At 35.8% G+C, this 26,313-nt stretch overlaps 1 protein-coding gene and 1 pseudogene across 1 annotated transcript in view; one reads left to right on the top strand and one right to left on the bottom strand.

The window, feature by feature from the left end:
* Positions 1 to 26,313, top strand: part of TEX11 (testis expressed 11) — a 340,481-nt gene that overhangs the window by 162,089 nt on the left and 152,079 nt on the right. The window contains exon 12 of the mRNA XM_057537645.1: positions 1,640 to 1,718. Coding sequence (XP_057393628.1) covers positions 1,640 to 1,718 — 79 coding nt within the window. The remainder of the gene's footprint in view (positions 1 to 1,639; positions 1,719 to 26,313) is intronic.
* Positions 17,601 to 18,065, bottom strand: LOC130706431 (uncharacterized protein KIAA1143 homolog; annotated as a pseudogene).

The following is a 26,313-nucleotide window of genomic DNA, read 5'->3' as shown; positions in this document are numbered from 1 at the left end:
AGCAACAAAGACCCAACACAGCCAAAAATAAATAAATAAATAAATAAATAAATGTTAAAAAAAAGTATATATGAAGCTTGCATTTTTATAATCTGTTCATTTCTTTGCTAATGAAAATACTTTAAGAATGGTCAACCCAGGCTTCCCTGGTGGCGCAGTGGTTAAGAATCCACCTTCCAATGCAGGGGACACGGATTCGAGCCCTGGTCCGGGAAGATCCCACATGCCGTGGAGTAACTAAGCCCATGTGCCACAACTACTGAGCCTGCGCTCTAGCGCCTGCGAGCCACAACTACTGAGCCTGTGAGCCACAACTACTGAAGCCCACATGCCTAGAGCCCGTGCTCTGCAACAAGAGAGGCCACCACAATGAGAAGCCTGTGCACTGCAATGAGTAGTCCCCACTCGCCACAACTAGAGAAAGCCCGTGCACAACAAAGACCCAACATAGCCAAAAATAAATAAATAAAATAAATACATTTATTTTTTTTTAAAAAAAAAAGAATGGTCAACCTAACTGCTGTTTTTCATTAGAACTTCACTGGTATTTTTTATAGTAGGATAAGTAGAAATTAAAAAAATATATAACTTTTTTATTATGAAAAGGTAGCACATACCCATTAAGGAAGTTTTTGGAAAATACTAAAAATATCCATTGTCCACCATCCACTGGAATATCAGCTCCTTGGCAGCAGAGATTTTTGTGTGTTTTGTCCACTGCTGGATTCCCAGCACCAAGCACAGTTCCTGGCACAGAGAATACACTCATTAGTTATTTTTTGAATAAAAAATCTAAACACAATCACTTTTAGAAATTTGATGATTTATTTTCAGTATTTTTCTATATTAATTTGCTTGTTTTACAGAATTGTGACTATATAGTACAGACACCCTTTGTTTTCCAATTTCATTTTTTACTAATCTTATAACCATTTTTTATATTGGTGCATATTCATTTTTTAAATGAAAAACAGTTTTATTTCATACTTAACAGTTTTAATGGTTGCATAGTAATTTATCACTACCCTACAGTGGACACTCAGTATATGGCCTTTTTATTGTTATAATTTATATTGCTTTGAATATCCTGTTCATTACATTTCCCCACATTTATTTCAGATGAATTTTCAGAACTACAATTTCTGAAGTAAAGGGAATAATAATAATAGCAACTTTCATTTACTGAATGCTTACTAAGTACTAGGTCCTTTGCTATGTAATTTACATACATTATCTCATGTAACTCTCTCATCAGCCCTGAGAGATTGGTGATTTGTTCCCCACTTTACAGATGACAAAGCTAAGGTGCCGAAAAACTAAGTAACTTAACCTATGGCCATGAAAGTGGAAAGTGGTTTCAAATATGGATCTGACTTCAGATCCCAAGCTTTTATCCACTGTGTTCTTAGCAGATAGTAGTCAAATTGCTTTTCAAAAAGTTACTTTGCCTGTTTTACTGCTCTCTCTCTAGCATTGGATATTATTGCTATATAAAAAGACTTTGATAAATTGTTAGGCAAGACATGGTATATGGCAAACATTTAGAAAGTAGATTTTGAACAGAGGAAAATTATTGAAAATAGCTAAGGTTCCTAAAAAGTGAAACTAATGTGATTATTTCCTTTGTTCTATTTGTTAGCTGTCATGGAAATACTACATCGTGGCATGTCTTTAGACTTCTGTCTGCACATTGCTAAACTGCTGATGGATCATGAAAGGTATAGAAGAAATGATTTTCTTTTCTTTAAAGACTAATATTTTTCTAAGGTTTCCATTATTAAGGTTATATTGAATTATATCTATCTGTGTATCTATCTCCCTCCATCCATATTCACAGAGCACAATATTTGCCATTGTGCTAGTCAAATTAGAAGATGGAACTGCTTCTTAAATGATTTAAACAATCCATAGTCAAGTCAATTTTAAAATTTATATTAAAATTTTTTAAAATAAATAAAATGAGAAAGGAGTAAGATAGGGTTTTATAAAACAGGAGTTGACTAGGTTAACTTGCAGGCCAGTGGCATGTGGAACAGGAAGGCATGTGCAAATGTAGTTCTGCAAATGATACACCTCTGTAGCTCTATCTTTGGATCATTAATGTCAAAAGGGACCTTAACGTACTTGCAGACCTCTTAGTGGTTTTCAGACTTCAGTGTTCATCAGAGTTACTGGGGAATCACTTGAAAAGATGCTCAACATCGTTAGCCGTCAGGGAAATGCAAATCAAAACCACAATGAGAAACTGCTTCGCACTACTAGGATGGCTGTAATCAAAACGATAGATAATAACAGAAATTGACAAGGATGTGGAAAAATTGTAACCCTCATACACTGCTGGTGGGAATGTAAAATGGTGCAGCCACTTTGAAAACAGCCTGTTAGTTCCTCAATGAGTTAAATAGAGTTACCATATGACCCAGCAGTTCCACTCCTAAGTTAAAGAGGAAACGTGTCCATACAAACACGTGTATATGAATGTTCATAACAGCATTATTTTTAATAATCAAATGTGGAAACAACCAAAATGTCTATCAACTGATGAAAAGATAAACAAAATATAGTATACTCATTTGGCAATAAAAAGAAACAGAGTACTGATACATGTTATAACATGGATGAACCTTAAAAACATGCTAAATGAAAGAAGCCAGTCACAAAGACCACATATTGTATCATTCCATTTATATGATATTTCCAGAACAGGCACATTTATAGAAACAGATAGTAGATTTGTTGTTGCCTAGGGCTTCGAGAATTGGGGGGATATGGGGAGTAACTACTAATGGGCATGGGGTCTCTTTTTGGTATAATGAAAATGTTCTAAAATTGTATGATGGTTGCACAACTCTGGGAATATACTAAAAACCATTGAATCATATACTTTAAATGGATGAATTGTATGGTATGTGAATTATACCTCAATAAAGCTTATTAAAAAATAATCACTAGGGAATGTGGTAAAAACAGAGAGATCAGGCCCTACCTTACTCCAACAAGCCCAGACCTCTGTATTCTATATTAGTCCTCCAGGTGGTTCTGAGAACCACTGTTTTGTTTAATTTTTTAATTTTTTAAATTGAAGTATAGTTGATTTAAAATATTATATTAGTGTCAGGTATACAACATAGTGATTCAATATTTTTATAGATTATACTCCATTTAAAGTTATTATAAAATACTGACTATATTCCCTGTGGTGTACAATATATCCTTGTAGCTTATTTATTTCATACATAGTAGTTCGTGCCTCTTAATCCCCTACCCCTATTTGCCGCTACCCCCTTCCCTCTCCTCATTGGTAACCACTATTCTGTTTTCTATATATGTGAGTCTATTTCTGTTTTGTTACATTCATTCATTTTAGTTTTTAGATTCCACATATAAGTGATAACATACAGTATTTGTCTTTCTATGTCTGACCTATTTCACTAAGCATAATACCCTCTAAGTCCATCCATGTTGTTGAAATGGCAAGATTTCATTCTTTTTTATGGCTGAGTAACATTCCATTTTATATATATACCACATCTTCTTTATCCATTTATCTGTTGATGGGTTGCTTCTGTATCTTAGAAGTTGTAAATAATGCTGCTATGAACATTGGGGTGCATGTATCTTTTCAAATTAGTGTTTTTGTTTGTTTTGAATATATACCCAGGAGTGGAATTGCTGGATCATATGGTAGTTCTATTTTTAGTTTTGTGAGGAACCTCCATACTGTTTTTCACAGTGGCTGCACCAATTTACATTCCCACCAACAGTGCAAGAGGGTTCCCTTTTCTCTACATCCTAACCAACATTTGTTATTTGTGGTCTTTTTGATCATAGCCATTCTGATGGGTGTGAGGTGACATCTCAGTGTGGTTTTGATTTGCATTTCTCTGATGATTAGTGATGTTGAGCATCTTTCTTGTGCCTATTGGCCATCTGTATGTCTTCTTTGGAAAAATGTCTATTCAGGTCGTCTGCCCTTTTTAAAATCAGGTTGTTTGTTTTCTTGATATTGAGTTGTACGAGCTGTTGATATATTTTGCATCTTAACCCCTATTGGTCATATCATTTGCTAATATTTTCTCCTGTTCAGTAGGTTATCTTTTCATTTTGTTGATGGTTTCCTTTGCTGTGCAAGAGCTTTTACTTAATTAGGTCCCATTTGTTTATTTTTGCTTCTGTTTCCTTTGCCTTAGGAGACAGATCCAAAAAAATAACTGCTACTATTTATATCAAAGAGTGTTCTGCCTATATTTTCTTCTAAGAGTTTTATAATTTCCAGTCTTACGTTTAGGTCTTTAATCCATGTTGAATTTATTTTTGTATATTGTCTGAGAAAATGTTCTAATTCCATTCTTTTACATGTAGCTATCCAGTTTTCCCAGCACCAATTGTTGAAGAGACTGTCTTTTCTCCGTTGTATATTTTTGCCTCCTTTGTTGTAGATTAATTGACCATAGGTGCGTGGGTTTATTTCTGGGCTCTCTATTCTGTTGCATTGATCTATGTGTCTGTGTTTGTGCCAGTACCATACTGTTTTGATTACTGTAGCTTTGTAGTATCGCCTGAGCCTGAAGTCAGGGAGTGTGATACCTCCAACTTTATTCTTTTTTCTCAAGATTGCTTTGACTGTTTGCAGTCTTTTGTGGTTCCATATAAATTTTAGGATTTTTTGTTCCAGTTCTGTGAAAAATGTCACGGGTATTTTGATAGGGATTGCATTAAATCTGTAGATTGCATTAAATCTGTAGATTGCTTTGGGCAGTATGGATATTTTAACAATGCTCCTAGTGTTCTTATCACTTTAGGAAATTACAAGGGCTGTAGAAGCTCAGTTCTAAGAATCGGGGGCAGAGACCAACATATATTTTCTGTTATCTCATACATACTTCATAAGCTGTTAAGTTTCAACCTGATTGTTACAGCCTATTTTTCTTCAGTTCTGATTTTTGTGAATTTTGATTCTGTCATGCAGTATATTAACTGCGCCTCCCAGTTTATGTCATCCTCAGAGTTCATAGGCATGCCCACCTGTCTTCATTTAATTCAGATTAGCAAACTTTTTCTTAAAGGACAAGATAGTATATATTTTAGATTTGTGGGCCACACAGTTTCTGTCACAACTCCTCAACTCTGCCATTATAGTGCAAAAGCAGCCATAGACAATATATAAACAAATGTGGGTGGCTGTGTCCCAATAAAACTCTTTCCCAGTTTTTTTTATTGTGGTAAAATACACATAATTTACTATATTAATCATAAAGTGTACACTTCATTGGTAACAAGTACATTCATATTCTGCAAACATCACCACAGTCCGTCTCCAGAACTCTTTCATCTTGCAAAACTGAAACTCTTTACCCATTAAACAATAAACTCTCTGTTCCCCACTTCTCCCAGTCCTTCGCAACCACCATTCTACTTTTCATCTCTATGAATTTGACTACTCTAGGTACGTTATTTAAGTGGAATCATATAGTATTTGTCTTTTTGTGATTGACTCATTTCACTTAACATAATGTCCTCAAGTTTCACCCATGTTGTAGCATGTGTCAGAATTTTGTTCCTTTTTAAGGCTTAAGAATATTCCATTGTATGTATATACCACATTTTGCTTATCCATGTATTTACTGATGGACGATAAAACTTCCATGTTTTAGCTATTATGACTAATGCTGCTGTGAATGTGGGTGTAAAAATATTTCTTTGAGAACATGCTTTCGATTCTTTTGGTTATATGCCCAGAAGTGGAACTGCTGGATAATGTAATTCTATTTTTAATTTTTTGAGGAACTGTCATACTGTTTTCACAGTGGATGTACCATTTTGCATTCCCACCAACAGTACACAAGAGTTCCAATTTCTCTACATTCTCATCAACTTTTTTTAAAAAAATATATTAGTAGCCATCCTAATGAGTGTGAGGTGGGATCATGTAGTTTTGATTTGCATTTCCTTAATGACTAGTCATGTTGACCATCTTTTCATGTCATTTTTGGCCATTTGTATATCTTCTTTGGAGAAATGTCTGTTTTAGTCCTCTGCCTATTTTTTAATCAAGTCGTTTGGTTTTTAATGTTGAGTTTTAGGAGTTCTCTATGTATTCTGGATATTAATCCCTTATCATATAAATCATTTGCAAATATTTTCTTCCATTCTGTGGGTTGCCTTTTTACTCTGTTGATAGTGCCTTCTGATGCAAAATACTTAAAATTTTTCATAAAATCCAATTTGTGGGTTTTTCTGTTTGTTTCCTGTTCTTTTGGTGTCATATCTAAGAAATCATTAACAAATCCAATGACATGAAGATTTTCCCCTTTGTTTTCTTCTAGGAGTTTTATAGTTTTAGGTCTTACATTTAGGTCATGGATCCATTTTGAGTTAATTTTTGTACATGGTGTAAAGTAAGGGTCCAACTTCATTCTTTTGCATGTGATACTAGTTTTCTCAGCATCATTTGTTGAGAAGACTGTCTTTTCCCCATTGAATGGTCTTGGCACTCTTGTCAAAAATCATTTGAATATATATGTGAGTTTATTTCTGTGTATTCTGTTCTCTTCCATTGCTTTTTTTTTAAGCTGTTATTTTGTAGAAAGTTTTGAAATCAGTTAATATGAGTTCTCCAGCTTTGTTCTTCTTTTTCAGAATCATTTTGACTCTTCAGAATTCCTTGAGATTGCATATGAATTTTAGGATGAATTTTTCTATTTCTTCAAAAAAAATCATTGGGATTTTGATAGGGGCTTCATTTAATCTGTAGATCACTTTGGATAGTATTGGCATCTTAACAATACTGTCTTCCAATTCATGAACATGGAATTTCTTTCCATTTATTTATATGTACTCTAATTTTGTTTAGAAATGTCTTGCAGATTTTATCATACAAGTCCTTCACTTCCTTGTTTAAGTTAATGCTTAATTATTTTTTATGCTATTGTATATGAGATTGTTTTCTTAATTTTCTTTTCAGATTGTTTATTGTCTGTATATAGAAATGCAACTGAGTTTTGCATGTTGACTTTGTGTCCTGCTACTTTGTTGAATTCATTTATTAGTTTTAATACTTTTTTGTGGACTCTTTAGGGTTTTTTACATATAAGATCATAATCATCTATGAACAAAGATAATTTTACTTCTTCCCTTCCAATTTGAATGGATGCCTTTTATTTCTTTTCCTTGCTTAATTTCTCTGGCTAGGATGTCCAATACTATGTTGAACAAAAGTGGCTAAAGCAGGCCTCCTTGCCTTGTTCCTGATCTTAGAGGAAAAAGTTTCAGCCTTTCACCATTGAGTATGATGTCCACTATGGGTTTTTCCAATATGGCTTTTTTAAAAAATTTATTTTCTTCCTTCCTTCCTTCCTTCCCTTCCTCCCTCCCTCCCTCCCTCTCTCCCTCCCTTCCTTCCTTCCTTCCTTCCCTCTCTCTCTTTCTTTCTTGACTGCATTGGGCCTTAGTTGCGGCATGCAGGATCTGTGTTGAGGCATGCGAGATCTTTTTGTTGCGGCACATGGGCACTTTGTTGTGGCATGCAGGGCTTCTCTCTAGTTGTGGGGTGCAGGTTTTTCTGTCTCTAGTGCGGGCTCCAGAGCTCATGGGCTCTGTAGTTTGTGGCACGCAGGCTCTCTCATTGAGGCGTGTGAGCTCAGTAGTTGTGGCACGTGGGCTTAGTTGCCCTGTGGCATGTGGGATCTTAGTTCACTGACCAGGGGTCAAACCCATGTCCACTGCATTGGAAGGCGGATTCTTTACCACTGGACCACCAGGGAGGTCCCACATATGGCTTTTATTATGTTGAGGTAGTTTCCTACCCTTAGCTTGTTGAGTGTGTTTATTATGAAAGGGTGTTGAATTTTTCAGATGATTCTTCTGCATTTGTTGAGATGATCATGTGATTTTTATCTTTCATCCTGTTAATGTGGTATATAACATTTACTGATTTTTATATTTTGAACCATCTTTACATCCCAGGAATAAGTCCCGCTTGGTCATGGTGTATGATCTTTTTAATATGCTGTTGAATTTGGTTTGGTAGTATTTTGTTGAGGATTTTTACACTATATTTGTCAGTGATATTGGCCTGTTGTTTTCTTTTCTCATAGTGTCTTTTTCTGTTTTTGTATCAGGGTAATGCTGGCATCATAAATAAGTATGGAAGTGTTCCCTCCTCTTCAATTTTTTGGAAGAGTTTGAGAAGAACTGCCATTAATTCTTCTTTAAATATTTGGTAGAATTTATGAGTGAAGCCATCAGATCCTGGGCTTTTCTGTGTTAGAAGTTTTTGATTACTGCTTCAATCTCTATACTAGTTATACGTCTGTCAGGTTTTCTATTTCTTCATGATTCAGGCTTGGTACATGATATATTTCTAGGAATTCATGCATTTATTTCTTCTAGGTTATCTAATTTATTAGTGTATAAGTTTTAGTAGTAGTCTTTTATAATCCTTTTGATTTCTGTGGCATCAGTCCTAATGTCTCCTCTTTCATCTCTGATTTTATTTATTTGAGTCTTCTTGCTTTTTTTCTTAGTTAACTATCTAGCTAAAGGTTTGTCTGTTTTATCGTTTAAAAAAACCAACTCTTAGTTTCATTGAGTATTTTATTGTTTTTTTCTGGCGTCTATTTCATTTATTTCTGCTCTGATTTTATTATTTCCTCCCTTCTGCTAGCTTTTGGTTTAGTTCTTTTCCTAATTCCCTAAGTTCTAAAGTTAGGTTGTTGATTTGAGACTTTTCTTGTTTTAATGTAAGCTTTTATAGTTATAAATTTCTCCCATAGCACTGCTTTTTCTGTGTCCCATAAGTTTTGGTATGTTGTGTTTTCATTTTTATTCTTCCCTAAGTATTTTCTAATCTCCCTTGTGATTTCTTCTGTGATTCATTGGTTGCTTAAGGCTTGTTTAATTTCTAGAGATTCTGAATTTTGCAGACTTCAAGACTGAGAAACTTATTCCCCCAATACTACATTCAAAAGGAATTTATCACATAAGAGTGAGTTTGCAAATCAGTGGACCTATGACCTGGATATGACCACAGATATGTTGCATAGGGATGCATTAATTGCCAGCATTTAACAATTTCACATAACAATTTGGATTTTTGAGTTCTCTTGAAAAAATTGAAAAAAATCTGGAAACACTTGGTCAATATTCCCACTAAGCAATAATCAGTTGGAACCAAGTGGCAGTTGTTACCTTCAGACGTGGGACATGTATTCTCCAGTTTGACGTAGTCCCCACAATGCCTTATTTTCTCCCATATCCTGTGTGTCAAGTTGTCATTTATCATCTTCTTTGTGTCATTATTCTTATAGCAGATATAAGAGGAAAATAAATGTTCATGGCATCCACATCTCTATCAAAAGTGAGGGAATGAAAGCTAGACTGAAAGGAAGTAAAAAAATATTCCTGTGTTTAATATGCAAAAAAGTGTGTTGGTATCAAATGAGTACAACTTAATAGCTCATTATGAAATGAAATAAAGTAGAAACTGTGGCTAGTATACACAAAAGCAGTGTAATGAAAGCTTATCAAATTCAATAACAGGACTGAAATTTCAACCAGGTTTATTTTGGAAAGTTAATAAAATAAGCTATCCTGTTGTGAAATGCAGTTATATAGTTTTATATTAAGGAAAACAATTGCCCAGGCGTTAAACCCTTTTAAAGATGACAAGTTTACAAAAGTGTGTCTACTGAGTGAGTCATAAAATGTATTCTTAAGTTTCAAGTGTAAATCTAACCAGAAATGCTGTTGTTTGGCATGTTGAAGGTATGACTGATAATTTATCAGACAGGTTGCTTTAAAAGAGTTATTTGTGGTGTTTCTGTTGCATGGACATATGTAGTACTGCACAGTAAAGCATATTTACTTGTGGTGTCAATGAAAATTTTGATAAGACAGAACTTTTGAACATAGTACCTGTGTCGTATAAGTTTAATATAGATTGATCAAAAAAATTTAAGTGTGACTACAGGAGATATTTCTGCAATGGTTAGTTATTAGGATAAATCTTGATTTGGAACTTAAATCCAAGGTGGAAGTATTTTTTAAGAATATAAGACAAGTCTATTAATTATATAATTTACCAGGAAACACTGTGCTAAAAAGCTAAAAATGAAACATGTGGATGTAGTAATAACACATGTATACTGGATATTCTTCTGTGGCTTCAACAGAGATTATTGCTTTGCTGGGTGAATTTGATGCACAGTAGAGTAGTTGCCTCTACTTGTTGGAGCTTAAGTGGATGTGGTGCTGTCACAGGTTGGGTTGCCCTAGAAGCGGATTTTAAAGATGGAGATTAGTGTACAGATAATTTATTAAGGGGTGGTCTGAGGATCAACACCTATGAGGGAAAGGAAAGGAGGCAGGACTAGGTAAAGGGAGAAGTTGGGCTGATGTAAAGTCACCATAAGGCTTCAGCTTTACCCCATGGGATGCTCTGAAGCTGGGATGGCCATTCAGAATTGTCCTCCGTTAGGGTGAGAAAACCAGGTCTAGCCCAGTGTTTACTAGTCATCGGATGCCAGCTGCCTTGGGAAGGGGCCATAACCTTGGATAAGGTAGCTCTCTTCAGCCTAGGTAATTCCTAAAGAGCAACCTGGAAATAAATATTTTAGTGTTGAAGGGGAAATCTGGGTGATGCAGCACAGCATTCATGACAGGTGCTAAAGAGATCTTTTTGAACTGTTGAAATAATTAAACTTATTCACGTCATCTACGGGAAAAACCTCTGCCTCAGCTCAAAGACTTGACCTCTGTGGTGAATATGACAACTCATGTAAACACTCTGAATCTCTCCACAAATGCAGTAAGTAAATGAATGTAAATTTAAATTCACATGTTCTTAGTGAAGTCGTTTCTTTGGGAAACTCATTTGGCAGGGACTAATCTGACTCACTTTTTAAAATTTATTTATTCATTTATTTATTTATTTTAAACATCTTTATTGGAGTATAATTGCTTTACAATGGTGTGTTAGTTTCTGCTTTATAACAAAGTGAATTAATTATACATATACATTTGTTCCCATATCTCTTCCCTCTTGCATCTCCCTCCCTCCCACCCTCCCCATCCCACCCCTCCAGGTGGTCACAAAGCACTGAGCTGATCTCCCTGTGCTATGCGGCTGCTTCCCACTAGCTATCTATTTTACGTTTGGTAGTGTATATATGTCCATGTCACTCTCTCACTTTGTCCCAGCTTACCCTTCCCCCTCCCCATATCCTCAAGTCCATTCTCTAGTAGGTCTGTGTCTTTATTCCCATCTTGCCACTAGGTTCTTCATGACTCACTTTTCTATGCTGAAATTGGTTTCCAAAGATGGAAGTGATTACCTGAACTACATACTCAAAGTTTTGGACTTGAAGATTGAATTCTTAAGAATATGTTTTCTGATTTCCAACATTATAATAGTGAAAAATATTGTTTATTTTGCCTTTCTCAATTAATATTACTAATGTGAATAAAGAACTACAAATTGACCTGCACTATAGTGTGGTACTAAATTCTAATTAGACAAATATGGAATATCAGATGTAGTAGACACTTACTGCTTTTGGTCAGTCATTCATCTACTTTCTTATTGCTAACATTATCGAAATTTCCATTTAGGTATCTACTTCTTCCCTATCAGTATGCGTGGACATTGACATATTGGTGTAGAAGAAAAAGTTTTGGTTTTCTATTTCCAAATCAAGAAGATAATCAGTTTCAAAAGGAAAATTTGATAAATTAAGTGTTTATATTTTTAGATTTCAAATTTAAAATATAGCTTCTATTTTTTACAGGTTTGTACTATGTTAGCATGCTTGTACAATTATTCAGTTAATAATAAAGCTTGATTACATATCTGGCAGGTTTTTTTTTTAACATCTTTATTGGGGTATAATTGCTTTACAATGGTGTGTTAGTTTCTGCTGTATAACAAAGTGAATCAGCTATATGTATACATACATCCGATATCTCCTCCCTCTTGCATCTCCCTCCCACCCTACCTATCCCACTCCTCTAGGTGGGCACAAAGCACTGAGCTGATCTCCCTGTGCTATGCGGCTGTTTCCCACTAGCTATCTATTTTACATTAGGTAGTCTATATATGTCCATGCCAATCTCTCACCATCCCAGCTTACCCTTCCCCTCCCCAAGTCCTCAAGTCCATTCTCTACGTCTGCGTCTTTATTCCTGTCCCGCCCCTAGGTTCTTCAAAACCATGTTTGTTTGTTTTTTTTAGATTCCATATATATGTGTTAGCATATGGTATTTGTTTTTCTCTTTCTGACTTACTTCACTCTGTATAACAAACTCTAGGCCTATCCACCTCAATACAAATAACTCAATTTTGTTTCTTTTTATGGCTGAGTAATATTCCATTGTATATATGTACCACATCTTCTTTATCCATTTATCTGTCAATGGACAGTTAGGTTGCTTCCATGTCCTGGCTATTGTAAATAGTGCTGCAATGAACATTTTGGTACATGACTCTTTTTGAATTACAGTTTTCTCAGGGTATATGCCCAGTAGTGGGATTGCTGGGTCATATGGTAATTCTATTTTTAGTTTTTTAAGGAACCTCATACTGTTCTCCATAGTGGCTGTATTAATTTACATTCCCACCAACAGTGCAAGAGGGTTCCCTTTTCTCCACACCCTCTCCAACATTTATTGTTTGTAGGTTTTTGATGATGGCCATTCTGACTGGTGTGAGGTGATACCTCATTGTAGTTTTGATTTGCATTTCTCTAATGATTAGTGATGTTGAGCATTCTTCCATGTGTTTGTTGGCCATCTGTATGTCTTCTTTGGAGAAATGTCTATTTAGGTCTTCTGCCCATTTTTGGATTGGATTGTTTTTTTGATATTGAGGGACATGAGGGGCTTATATATTTTGGAGATTAATACTTTGTCAGTTGCTTCGTTTGCAAATATTTTCTCCCATTCTGAGGGCTGTCTTTTTGTCTTGTTTATGGTTTCCTTTGCTGTGCAAAAGCTTTTAAGTTTCATTAGGTCCCATTTGTTTATTTTTGTTTTTATTTCCATTTCTCTGGAAGGTGGGTGAAAAAGGATCTTGCTGTGATTTATGTCATGGAGTGTTCTTCCTGTGTTTTCCTCTAAGAGTTTTATAGTGTCTAGCCTTACATTTAGGTCTTTAATCCATTTTGAGTTTATTTTTGTGTATGGTGTTAGGTAGTATTCTAATTTCATTCTTTTACACGTAGCTGTCCAGTTTTCCCAGCACCACTTATTGAAGAGGCTGTCTTTTCTCCATTATATATTCTTGCCTCTTTATCAAAGATAAGGTGACCATATGTTCACGGGTTTATCTCTGGGCTTTCTATCCTGTTCCATTGATCTATGTTTCTGTTTTTGCACCAGTGCCATATTGTCTTGATTACTGTAGCTTTGTAGTATAGTCTGAAGTCAGGGAGCCTGATTCCTCCAGCTCCGTTTTTCTTTCTCAAGATTGCTTTGGCTATTCGGGGTCTTTTGTGGTTACATAGAAATTGTGAAATTTTTTGTTCTAGTTCTGTGAAAGATGCCATTGGTAGTTTGATAGGGATTGCATTGAGTCGGTTGATTGCTTTGTGTAGTATAGTCATTCTTTTAAAAAAATTTTTATTGGAATACAGTTGAGTTACAATGTTGTGTTAGTTTCTGCTGTACAGCAAAGTAAGTTATACATATACATATATCCAATCTCTTTTAGATTCTTTTCCCATATGGGTCATTACAGAGTATTGAGAAGAGTTCCCTGTGCTATACAGTACGCCCATATTATTTATTTTATCTATAGTAGTGTGTATTTGTCAATCCCAGTCTTCCAATTTATCCCTCCCTCACCCTTGCCCCCTGGTAACCATGTTTGTTTTCTACATCTGTAACTCTGTTTCTGTTTTGTAAATAAGTTTATTTGTACCATTTTTTTAGATTCCACATATAAGTGATGTCATATGATATTTGTCTTTCTCTGTCTGACTTACTTCACTCAGTATGAGAATCTCGAGATCCATCCATGTTGCTGCAAATGGCATTATTTTGTTCTTTTTCCCCACAGGGGCTGCACCAGTTTACATTCCCACCAACAGCATAAGAGGTTCCCTTTTCTACACACCCTCTGCAGCATTTATTATTTGTAGACTTTTTGATGATAGCCATTCTGACTGATGATACCTCATTGTGGTTGTGATTTACATTTCTCTAATGATTTGCGATGTTGAGCATATTTTCGTGTGCCTTTTGGCCATCTGTATGTCTTGGAGAAATGTCTGTTTAAGTTTTCTGCCCACTTTTTGATTTAGTTGTTTGGTTTTTTGATATTGAGTTGTATGAGCTCTTTTTATATTTTGGACATTTAACCCCTTGTTGGTTACATCATTGGCAAATATTTTCTCACATTCTGTAGGTTGTTTTTTTGTTTTGTTGATGGTTTCCCTTACTGTGCAAAAGCTTTTAAGTTTGATTTGGTCTCATTTGTTTATTTTTGCTTTTCTTTTGCCTTGGGAGACAGAATTAAGAAAATATTGCTATTATTTATGTCTGAAAATGTTTTGCCTATGTTCTGTTCTAGGAGTTTTACAGTGTCATATATTATATTTAGGTCTTTAAACCATTCTGCACTTATTTTTATATATGGTGTGAGCTTACTTTTATATATGGTGTTCTGATTTTTTCAGTTTACATGTAGGTGTCCAGCTTTCCAATCACCACTTGCTGAGGAGACTGTCTTGTCTCCATTGTGTATTTTTGCTTCTTTTGTTGAGGGTTAATTGACCGTAGGTGTGTAGGTTTATTTCTGGGCTCTCTATTGTTCCATTGATCTATATGTCTGTTTTTGTATCAATACCATGCTGTTTTGATTACTGTAGCTTTGTAGTATTGTTTGCAGTCTGGGAGGTTTATGCCTCCAGCTTTGTCCTTTTTCCTTTGGATTGCTTTGACAATTCTGGGTCTTTTGTGGTTCATTATAAATTTTAGGATTATATGTTCTGGTTTTGTGAAAAATACCATGGATATTTTGATAGGGATCACATTAAATCTGTAGATTGCTTTGGGTAGTATGGCCATATTAACAACATAAATTCTTCCAATCCTAGAGCATGGGATATATTTCCGTTTCTTTGAATCATCTTCAGTTTCCATTATCAGTGTGTTATCGTTTTCAGCATACAGGTCCTTCACCTCCTTGTTTAATTTTATTTGTAGGTATTTTTTTTTTTGACGCAATTTTAAACAGAATTTTTTGAAACTTTCTTTTTCTGATATTTCATTGTTTGCATGAAGAAATGCAACCAATTTCTGTATGTTAATCTTGTATCCTGCTACATTGTGGAATTCATTTATTGGTTCTAATAGTTTTTGTGTGGAATCTTTAGGGTTCTCTATACAGAATATCATGTTATCTGCAAATAGTCACAGTTTAACGTCTTCCCTTCCAATCTGGATACCTTTTATTTCTTTTTCTTGTCTGATTGCTGTGGCTAGGACTTCCAATACTATGTTAAATAGAAGTGATGAGAATGGGCATCTTTGTCTTGTTCCTGAATTTAGCAGGAAGCCTTTCAGCTTTTCACCATTAAGTATTATGTTGGCTGTTGGTTTGCCGTAAATGGCTTTTATTATGTTGAGATGTTTTCCCTTTATACCCACTTTGATGAGTGAGAGTTTTCATCATGAATGGATGTTGAATTTTATCAAATGCTTTTTCTGCATCTATTGAGTTGATCATATGGTTTTTTTAAAATTTTTCTAACTATATTTATTTTGCTTTTAGTATGTTAGGTACTGTTCTGGGTACTGAGGATACAGAGGTAAGACAAAGTCCGTGCCCTGAAGACTCCCACCTGTAAATGCTAAGACATACTAAAATTTACAGTAATTAAAGCAGTGGGGTGTTGGTACAAGAATAGATGTAGCAATGATACAGATTAGAAAAAACCCTGGCTTGTTACAAGTGAGTATACATTAAAGATAGTACTAGGAATGGCTTCTGGACTAGTTTGTATAATTTAGAGCCTATTTCAGGACTCACTAGCCCACTCACATGAATCACTTTTGAGGATTCTTTACACTAGGTCTTAAAGTGGCTGAAAGATAGATGTGGCACCAAATTCATAACATGGAATCTCTGAAATTCCTAATTTCTGGCTGGTGAAGAATGGGATCTTGACAAGTCTCCAGTCTTGGTTGACTTGCAGTAATGAGGAAAATTGATAGGTAACATGAAAAACAATTTAGCGTCCCTGGTCAATCAAAGAAAATGCCAGTTAAATATAACTATTAAACACCATTTTCAAAGCATCAAATTGAATGCATCATGGATGAGGTGACGTGGGCTCTTGTACATGGTATGAATAAAATGGTAAAAACCACCTAGGAAGCAATTTGAAAGAAAGCACGAAAAGCTTTAGAAATATTCGAATATTTTGATCTAGTAATTCTGCTTCCAGCAACTCATTCTAAGGAAATCATCAGAAATACACTTGGAGATTTCTGTGCACACACATTCTACCACTGTATCATTAGGCTGCATGTGACAGAAACCTGACAGAGGTTTAACTAAGAGGGTGTTTATCCTCATGTATCAGTAAGTCCAAGGCTAGTACAGCAGCTCCTCCAGGCATGCCATCATGATCCAAGCTCCTCGAGTCTTTCCACTGTACCACCCAGAACAAGTGGCTGTCTTCTTCATGCCCCAGAATGGCTCTGGTACTTCTTGGTTTCATGTTTGTGCTCCAGGCAGGATGGAGAGAGGACAAAGGTTCACGCTTTCCAAATCTGTCCTTTTGTATCAAAAAACCTAGTAAGCAGACTTCCACTTGTATCTTTTTTTTTTTAACCATGTAATCAATAATAGTCACCATGTGATTCAGTAGATCCTAACTTGTATCATGGTCACCTGTATTAGATCCTTACTTGTTCAAGATCCACTTATATCTCTTAACTTACCAGAGCTGTCACATGGCTACCCTTAGCAGGAGCTGGGGAAGTATTAGTAACTAGGCACATGATCATCTCCCTCATCCAAAGTGAGGTTCTGCTGAAGAGGAAGACAAAACACAAGATCTGTTTAATTACAAAATCCTCTGTAGCTATTAATGTCAGGATTTTGAATTTTACTGACCTAGAAAAATGCTCGTGATACAATGTCAAGTGAGAAGCAGGACTGAGAACATACAGAATACAATCACAATTTTGTTTAGAAAAATATAATTTACATACACACACATCCCACACACAGGAAATAACAAAATGTTAGTGGTAGTTAATGTCTAGAGAGTTAGCAGTTCAGGTCAAAACGGTATTGATGGATAGATATGTTTTATCTTACTGAATGTTTTCTGTATTTTCTAAATTTTCTCCAATGAACTTGTATTCTTTTTATGTTTTATTTTTATTTTTTGGCCACACCGTGCAGCATATGGAATCTTAGTTCCCCAACCAGGGATCGAACCTGTGCCCCCTGCAGTGGAAGCATGGAGTCTTAACCACTGGACAACCAGGGAAGTCCCTGAACTTGTATTATAATAGGAAAAATAGATGTTATTTTAAAAAATACCCAGTATGTTCTTAAAGAAGACGAAGTCCAAAATATTTATTTACACTTATTCATTTTCATCTTCATTGTCAAGAGAAGGGAGGCTACTATTTTTGATTTGCTTTTGTGAGTTTTTTTTAACTGAACCCTGCTTATTTATTTCATCTTCTTCATTTGTCTTCTTCTTTTTTGAGCTTGCTGTTAAAGTGGAATATTTTTCATCTGAGGAATGCTTGACTGGTTTTCGATACATAATTCTTCCATCAGCTGATTCTTCATCTGCTTTGGCAGCCTTTATTTCTGTTTTAATTTTCATGACTTCTTCAACTGATAGGTCTCCCTTTTTAAAAACCACCACCTGGGGCTGTTCATCTTCTTAGTCACTGTGATCACCATCTTCACCTGGGAGCTGAAGCTGGATTCTCTTGGTTTCTATTGTGGGCCCTTCCTCATAGCCGATCCGTTCCTTGAAGTGGGCCAGGAGCGCCGGCTCGGCTGGCCGCACATACGACACCTGGTTCCGCTTGCTCATAGCCGCGCTAGGGAAAAACAGGATACCCCCGCCGCCTGGAGACTGTACAAAGCGATCATATGGTTTTTGTATTTTCTTTTGTTAGTGTGGTGTATCATATTGATTGATTGGCATATGTTGAACCATCCTTGCAACCCTGGAATGAATCCAGCTTGATCATGGTGTATGATCCTTTTTATGTATTGTTGGATTCAGTTTGCTAATATTTTGTTGAGAATATTTGCATCTATATTTATCAAAGACATTGGCATATAATTTTCTTTTTTTGTAGTGCCTTTGTTTGGTTTTGGCAACAGGGTGATGGTGGCTTCATAGAATGAATTTGGGAGTGTTTCCTCCTCTTCAGTCTTTTGGAATAGTTTCAGAAGGATTGGTGTAAGTTCTTCTTCGTATGTTTGGTAGAATTCCCCAGTGAAGCCATCTGGTCCTGGACTTTTGTTTGCAAGGAGTTTTTTTTTTAATTATACATTCTGTTTCACTTCTAGTTATCTGATTTTTCTTGACTCAATTTTGATAGGCTGTATGTTTTTAGAAACTTGTTCATTTCTTCTTGGTTGTCCAGTTTGTTGGCATATAACTGTTCATAGTATTCTCTTATGATTTTTTATATTTCCACAGCATTGGTTATTTCTCCACTTTCATTTCTTATTTTGTTTATTTGGATTCTCTCTCTTTTGTTGTTCGTGAGCCTGGCTAGAGGTTTCTTGATTTTGGTTATCTTTGAAAAAATAGCTCATGGTTTTATTGATCTTTACTGTTGTTTTTTACCTCTATTTTATTTATTTCCTCTCTGATATTTATTATTTCCATCCTTCTGCTAACTTTGTGTTTTGTTTGTTCTTCTTTTTCTAGTTATTTTAGGTGGTAGATGATATTTTTAGGTGATATGTTGTTTGAGATTTTCTTTTTTCTTGAGGAAGGCATGCATCAATATGAACTTCCCTCTTAGCACTGCTTTTGCTGCATCTCATTAATTTTGTAAGGTTATATTTTCATTATCGTTTGTCTCGAAGCATTTTCTGATTTCTGCTTTGATTTCATCATTGACCCACTGTTTTTTCTGTAGCATATTGTTTAGTCTCCATGTGATCATTTTTCCCCCCATGTTTCTTTCTGTGGTTGATTTCTATTTTCATACCATTGTGGTCAGAAAAGATGCTTGAAATAATTTCTATCCTCTTAAATTTGTTGAGCCTTGTTTTGTGTCCAAGTATGTGGTCTATCCTAGACAATGTTCCATGCACACTTGAAAAGAATGTGTATTCTGGTTTTTTTGGATATAGTGTCCTATAGATATCAATTAAATCCAACTGTTCTGTTGCATCATTTAAGACGTCTGTTTCCTTATTGATTTTCTGTCTGGTAGATCTGTCCATTGATGTCAGGGAGTACCAAAGTCTACTATAAAATTGTATTCCTGTCAGTTTCTCCCTTTATGCCTGTTAGTATTTGTTTTATATATTTAGGAGCTCCTATATTGGGAGCATATATGTTAAAGAATGTGATATCCTCTTCTTTTATTGATCCCTTTATCATTACATAGTGTCCTTCTTTGTCTTTCTTTATGGACTTTGTTGATCTTTTTTGTTTTTTAATCCATTCAGTCATTCTGTATCTTTCAATTGAAGAATTTCATTCATTTACATTTAAAGTAATTATTGATTGGTAAGGACTTCCTGTTGCCATTTTGTTAATTGTCTTCTGACTGTTCTGTAGATCCTTTGTTCCTTTCTTCGTCTCTTGGCAACCATATATGTCCAAATATAAAAGTATGGGCAGGGACTTCCCTGGTGGTGCAGTGGTTAAGAATCCGCCTGCCAGTGCAGGAGACACGAGTTCAATCCCTGTTCCGGGAAGATCCCACATGCCACGGAGCAACTAATAAGCCCATGTGCCACAACTACTGAGCCTGAGCTCTAGAGCCCACGAGCCACAACTACTGAGCCCCACACACCACAACTACTAAAGCCTGCACACTCTAGAGCCCGCGTGCCACAACTACTGAGCCTCATGCTGCAACTACTGAAGCCTGCTCGCCTAGAGCCTGTGCTACACAACAAGAGAAGCCACCACAGCAAGAAGCCCGCACACTGCAACCAAGAGTAGCCCCCGCTTGCTGCAACTAGAAAAAGCCTGTGCGCAGCAACAAAGACCCAACTCAGCCAAAAAATAAATAAATAACTAAAAATTAAAAATATTTTTAATTAAAAAAATAATAAAAATAAAAGAATAAAAGTTTAGGCAAAGGAAAGATAATGGCATATTCCTGGTGGCAGTTCATATAATTTATTAGATCCTAATTGTAAGCATTTATTTTCTCCATTTCTTTAGCATGTGTAGAGAGCTCTCATAGAAGGAAGAGGAATCAATTAAAAGTGATTTATTAAAAAAATAGTGGGGGCTTCCCTGGTGGCGCAGTGGTTGAAAATCTGCCTGCAAATGCAGGGGACACGGGTTCGAGCCCTGGTCTGGGAAGATCCCACATGCCGCGGAGCAACTGGGCCCGTGAGCCACAACTACTGAGCCTGAGCGTCTGGAGTCTCTGCTCCGCAACAAGAGAGGCCGCGATAGTGAGAGGCCCGCACACCGCGATGAAGAGTGGCCCCCACTCGCCGCAACTGGAGAAAGCCCTCGCACAGAAACGAAGACCCAACACAGCCAAAAATAAAAATAATAAATAAATAATAAATTAAAAAAATTTAAAAAAAATTAGTGATTTATAGTAACTTGAATTAATGAAGACAATGTGGAAGTTAAATCACTTTCCTTTGAATCACATCTATCACCATTGTTATTGTTGTGACCCTGAATGTTATTTTCAAAAGAAGTCAGTGGAATACAGTGGGGAAAAACTCTGCAGTCAAACGGACCTGGGTTCAAATCCTGAATGCAACTTTTGGTTATGTAACCTTGAGTCCATTTTATGTGTTTTTCTCCTTTCTGAGCTTCAGCTGCAAAATGAGTATGATGCAGCACACTTTATGGTGTTTTATAAAAGTTAAATAAGATAATGTGTATAAGTTGCTTAGCACAGTACCTGGCACAGAACATATACTCAATTAATATTTGTAACCTTTCGTTACTGACTCTCCTTATGCTGGAATGAAAAAGTTTCCTGAAAGCAGATAAAACATTGTCTTGTTTGTAGTAACAGTGTCATGCCAGTAAATATTCCACATCTGTAATGTTAGAAGAAAATTGGGGCTTTGCATGGCCAGAATGGTTTTATTAATTTATTATTATTTTTCTCTAGAATCAGCGATAGAAAAGGCCGTTTCAAACTTGAGACTTTGTTTTCCTTTCATATAGATTTCTGTATAGTAAATCTGTATTAAATGATTTTGTATCTATCAATATATCCATATAGTTGTTTTCTGATATTAGGGTAGGGATATTTTTCCTCTTTTTTTGGTAAGTGGTGAAAGAGAATACTAGGAGAAAATGGATGGTAGGCATCTAAAACTTAAACAGAACTTTATGCAAAGCCTTCTGATTCAAGATAGTTGACTAAGCGTTGAACTGGCAAAAACTGAAGTTTCATTATATCAGGTGTTGCTGGTGGGAATTTGAATTTTTATATGCACCCATTGGTGTTTCCAGGTTGCCAGCTTCTCCAGCACCTACCCTTTTGGAGGACAAAGTAACAGCATCAAAATATAAAGTGCTCATACTCAGCAGTTTTACTCATTCGTATTTTTATGTGTTAGTTCATATGTTTACAAGGATATTTTCTGGAGCATTGTAATAAGAAAACGTTGAGACATACAGATGGCCAAGAAGCATATGAAAAGCTGCTCAACATCACTAATTATTAGAGAAATGCAAATCAAAACTATGAGGTACCACCTCACACCAGTTAGAATTGGCGTCATCAGAAAATCTACAAACAGCAAATGCTGGAGAGTGTGTGGAAAAAAGGGAACCCTCTTGCACTGTTGGTGGGAATGTAAATTGATACAGCCACTATGGAGAACAGTATGGAGGTTCCTTAAAGAACTAAAAATAGAATTACCATATGACCCAGCGATCCCACTACTGGGCATATACCCAGAGAAACGCGTAATTCAAAAAGACACATGCACCCCAATGTTCATTGCAGCACTATTTACAATAGCCAGGTCATGGAAGCAACCTAAATGCCCATTGACAGATGAATGGATAAAGAAGATGCGGCACATATATACAATGGAATATTACTCAGCCACAAAAAGGAATGAAATTGGGTCATTTGTAGACACATGGATGCATCTAGAGACTGTCATACAGAGTGAAGTAAGTCAGAGAGAAAAACAAATATCATATATTAACACATATATGTGGAACCTGGAAAATGGTACAAATGAACCGGTTTGCAGAGCAGAAATTGAGACACAGATGTAGAGAACAAAAGTATGGTCACCAAGGGTGGAAAGTGGCAGGGGGTGGGGGTTGTGGTGTGATGAATTGGGAGATTAGGATTGACATGTATACACTGATATGTATAAAATGGATGACTAATAAGAAAATAAACATTAAAAAAAAGAAAACATTGAAAGTATTCTGAATATCATCAACAGAGGAATAGATAAAAAGAGTAAAGTATCTCTATACTATAAAATACTATGTGGCAGTTAAAAAGAATGAGGTAAATCTATATATAATCTCTATGACATTGTTGAGAGGAAAAGAAGCAAAGTATACATAATATAGCATTTATGTATTTTAAAACTATGTTTCTGTAGGTATAGATGTGCATATAAATGCATCAAGAAGAGTGGTTACCTCTGAGAAGGTGACTAGGATAGGGTAGAAGTGCAGGGAAATTTCAGCTTTATTTTTATTATTTTCATTTAAAAAATTTTTTATTGGGGTATAATTGATTTACAGTGTTGTGTTAGTTTCAGGTATACAGCAAAGTGATTCTGTTATACAAATACATACATCCACTATTTTTTTTTTTTAATTTTTTTTTAATTTTATTTATATTTATTTTTGGCTGTGTTGGGTCTTCGTTTCTGTGCGAGGGCTTTCTCTAGTTGTGGCAAGCGGGGGCCACTCTTCATCGCGGTGCGCGGGCCCTCTCACTGTCGTGGCCTCTCTTGTTGCGGAGCACAGGCTCCAGACGCGCAGGCTCAGTAGTTGTGGCTCACGGGCCTAGTTGCTCTGCGGCATGTGGGATCTTCCCAGACCGGGGCCCGAACCCGTGTCCCCTGCATTGGCAGGCAGATTCCCAACCGCTGCGCCACCAGGGAAGCCCACATCCACTATTTTTATATTCTTTTCCCATATAGGCCATTACAGAATATGGAGTAGAGTTCCCTGTGCTATACAGTAGGTCCTTATTATCTATTTTATATATAGTAGTGTGTATGTGTCAATCCCAATCTTCCAATTTATCCTCCCCCCACCCTTATCCCCTGGTAGCCATAAGTTTATTTTTACATGTGTGACTCTTTTGGTTTTGTAGATAAGTTCATTTGTACCCTTTTTAAAGATTCCACATATAAGTGATATCATATGATATTTGTCTTTCTCTGTCTGACTTACTTCACTCAGTATGACAATCTCTGGGTCCACCCATGTCACTGCAAATGGCATTATTTCGTTCTTTTTTATGGCTGAGTAATGTTCCATTGTATATATGTACCACATTTTCTTTATCCATTCATCTGTTGATGGACTCTTAGGTTGCTTCCATGTCCTGCCTATTGTGAATAGTGCTGTGATGAACACTGGGGTGCATGTATCTTTTTGAATTATGGTTTTCTCCGGGTATATGCCCAGGAGTGGGATTGCTGGATCATATGGTAGCTCTATTTTCCATTTTTTAAGGAACCTCCATACTGTTCTCCATAGTGGCTGTATCAATTTACATTCCCACCAACAGTGCAACAGGGATCCCTTTTAGGCACATCCTCTCCAGCATTTATTACTTGCAGACTTTTTGATGATGGCCATTTTGACTGGTGTGAGGTGATACCTTATTGTAGTTTTGATTTTCATTTCTCTAATAATTAGTGATGTTGAGCATCTTTTCATGTGGTTTTTAGCCATCTGTATGTTTTCTTTGGAGAAATGTCTATTTAGATCTTCCGCCCATTTTTTGATTGGGTAGTTTGTTTTTCTGATAATGAGCTGTGTGAGCTGTTTATATATTTTGGAGATTAATCCCTTCTCAGTTGCTTTGTTTTCACATATTTTCTCCCCTTCTAAGGGTTGTGTTTTCGTTTTTTTTATGGTTTCCTTTGCTGTGCAAAAGCTTGTAAGTTTAATAAGATCACATTTGTTTATTTTTGTTTTTATTTTCATTACTCTAGGAGGTGGATCAAAAAAGATCTTGCTACTATTTATGTCAAAGAGTCTTGTGCCTATGTTTTCCTCTAAGAGTTTTATAGTATCCAGCCTTACATTTAGGTCTTTAATCCATTTTGGGTTTATTTTTGTGTACGGTGTTAGCAAGTGTTCTAATTTCATTCTTTGACATATAGCTGTCCAGTTTTCCCAGCACCACTTATTGGAGAGACTGTCTTTTCTCCATTGTATATTCTTACCTCCTTTGTCATAGATTTGGTGACCATAAGTGCATGGATTTATCTCTGGACTTTTATCCTATTCCATTGATCTATATTTCTGTTTTTGTGCCAGTACCATACTGTCTTGATTACTGTAGCTTTGAAGTATAGTCTGAAGTCAGGGAGCCTGATTCCTCCAGCTCCGTTTTCCTTTCTCAAGATTGCTTTGTCTCTTTGGGGTCTTTTGTGTTTCCAACAAATTGTGAATTTTTTTGTTCTAGTTCTGTGAAAAATGCCATTGGTAGTTTGATAGGGATTGCATTGAATCTGTAGATTGCTTTGGGTAGTATAGTCATTTTGACAATATTGATTCTTCAATTCAGGAACATGGTATATCTCTCCATCTGTGTCACCTTGATTTCTTTCATCAGTATCTTATAGTTTTCTGAGTACAGGTCTTTTGTCTCTTTAAGTAGGTTTATTCATAGGTATTTTATTCTTTTTGTTGCAATGGTAAATGGGATTGTTTCCTTAATCTCTCTTTCTGATCTTTCACTGTTAGTGTATAGGAATGCAAGAGATTTCTGTGTATGAGTTTTCTATTGTGAAACTTTACCAAATTCATTGATGAACTCTAGTAGTTTTCTAGTAGCATCTTTAGTATTTTTCTATGTATAGTATCATGTCATCTGCAAACACTGACAGTTTTACTTCTTCTTTTCCAATTTGGATTCCTTTTATTTCTTCTTCTTCTCTGATAACCATGGCTAGGACTTCCAAAACTTATGTTGAATAAAAGTGGCGAGAGTGGACCTCCTTGTCTTGTTACTGATCTTAGAGGAAATGCTTTCAGCTTTTTACCATTGAGTATTATGTTAGCTGTACGTTTGTCACATGTGGCCTTTATTATGTTGAGGTAGGTTCCCTCTAAGCCCACTTTCTGGACAACACTATGAGATTAGAAATCAGTTACAGGAAAAAAAAACTGTAAAAAACCACAAATCCATGGAGGCTAACAATATGTTACTATGTATTCAATGGATCACTGAAGAAAGAAATCAAAGAGAATATCAAAAAATACCTAGGGACAAACAACAACGAAAACACAGCAATCCAAAACCTCTGGGACACTGCAAAAGCAGTTCTAAGAGAGAAGTTTATAGCAGTACAATCTTACTTCAAGAAACAAGAAAAATCTCATATAAACCACCTATCCTCACACCTAAAGCAACCAGAGAAAGAAGACAGAAAAAACCGAAAGTTAGTAGAAGGAAAGAAATCATAAAGATCACAGCAGAAATAAATGAAATAGAGATGAAGACAATAGCAGCAAAGATCAGTGAAACTGAAAGCTGGTTTTTTGAGAAGATGAACAAAATTGATAAACCTTTAGCCAGACTCATTAAGAAAAAGAGGGAGAGGAATTAAATCAATAAAATTAGAAATGAAAAAGGAAATGTTATAACAGATACCACAGAAATACAAAGGATCATGAGAGATTACTACAAGCAACTATATGCCAATAAAATGGAAGAAGAAATGGAGAAATGCTTAGAAAGATACAACCTTCCAAGTCTGAGCCAGGAAGAAATAGAAAATATGAACAGACCAGTCACAAGTACTGAAATTGAAACTGTGATTAAAAGTCTTCCAACAAACAAAAGTCCAAGACCAGATGGCTTCACAGGCGAATTCTATGAGACATTTATAGAAGAGTTAACACCTACTCTTCTGAAACTCTTCCAAAAATTTGCAGA

Source organism: Balaenoptera acutorostrata, chromosome X, assembly GCF_949987535.1.
Source record: "Balaenoptera acutorostrata chromosome X, mBalAcu1.1, whole genome shotgun sequence".
Classification (NCBI taxonomy): Eukaryota; Metazoa; Chordata; class Mammalia; order Artiodactyla; family Balaenopteridae; genus Balaenoptera; species Balaenoptera acutorostrata.
The sequence above is the reverse complement of the archived record's forward strand: the minus strand, read 5'-3'. Positions and strand labels throughout refer to the sequence as shown.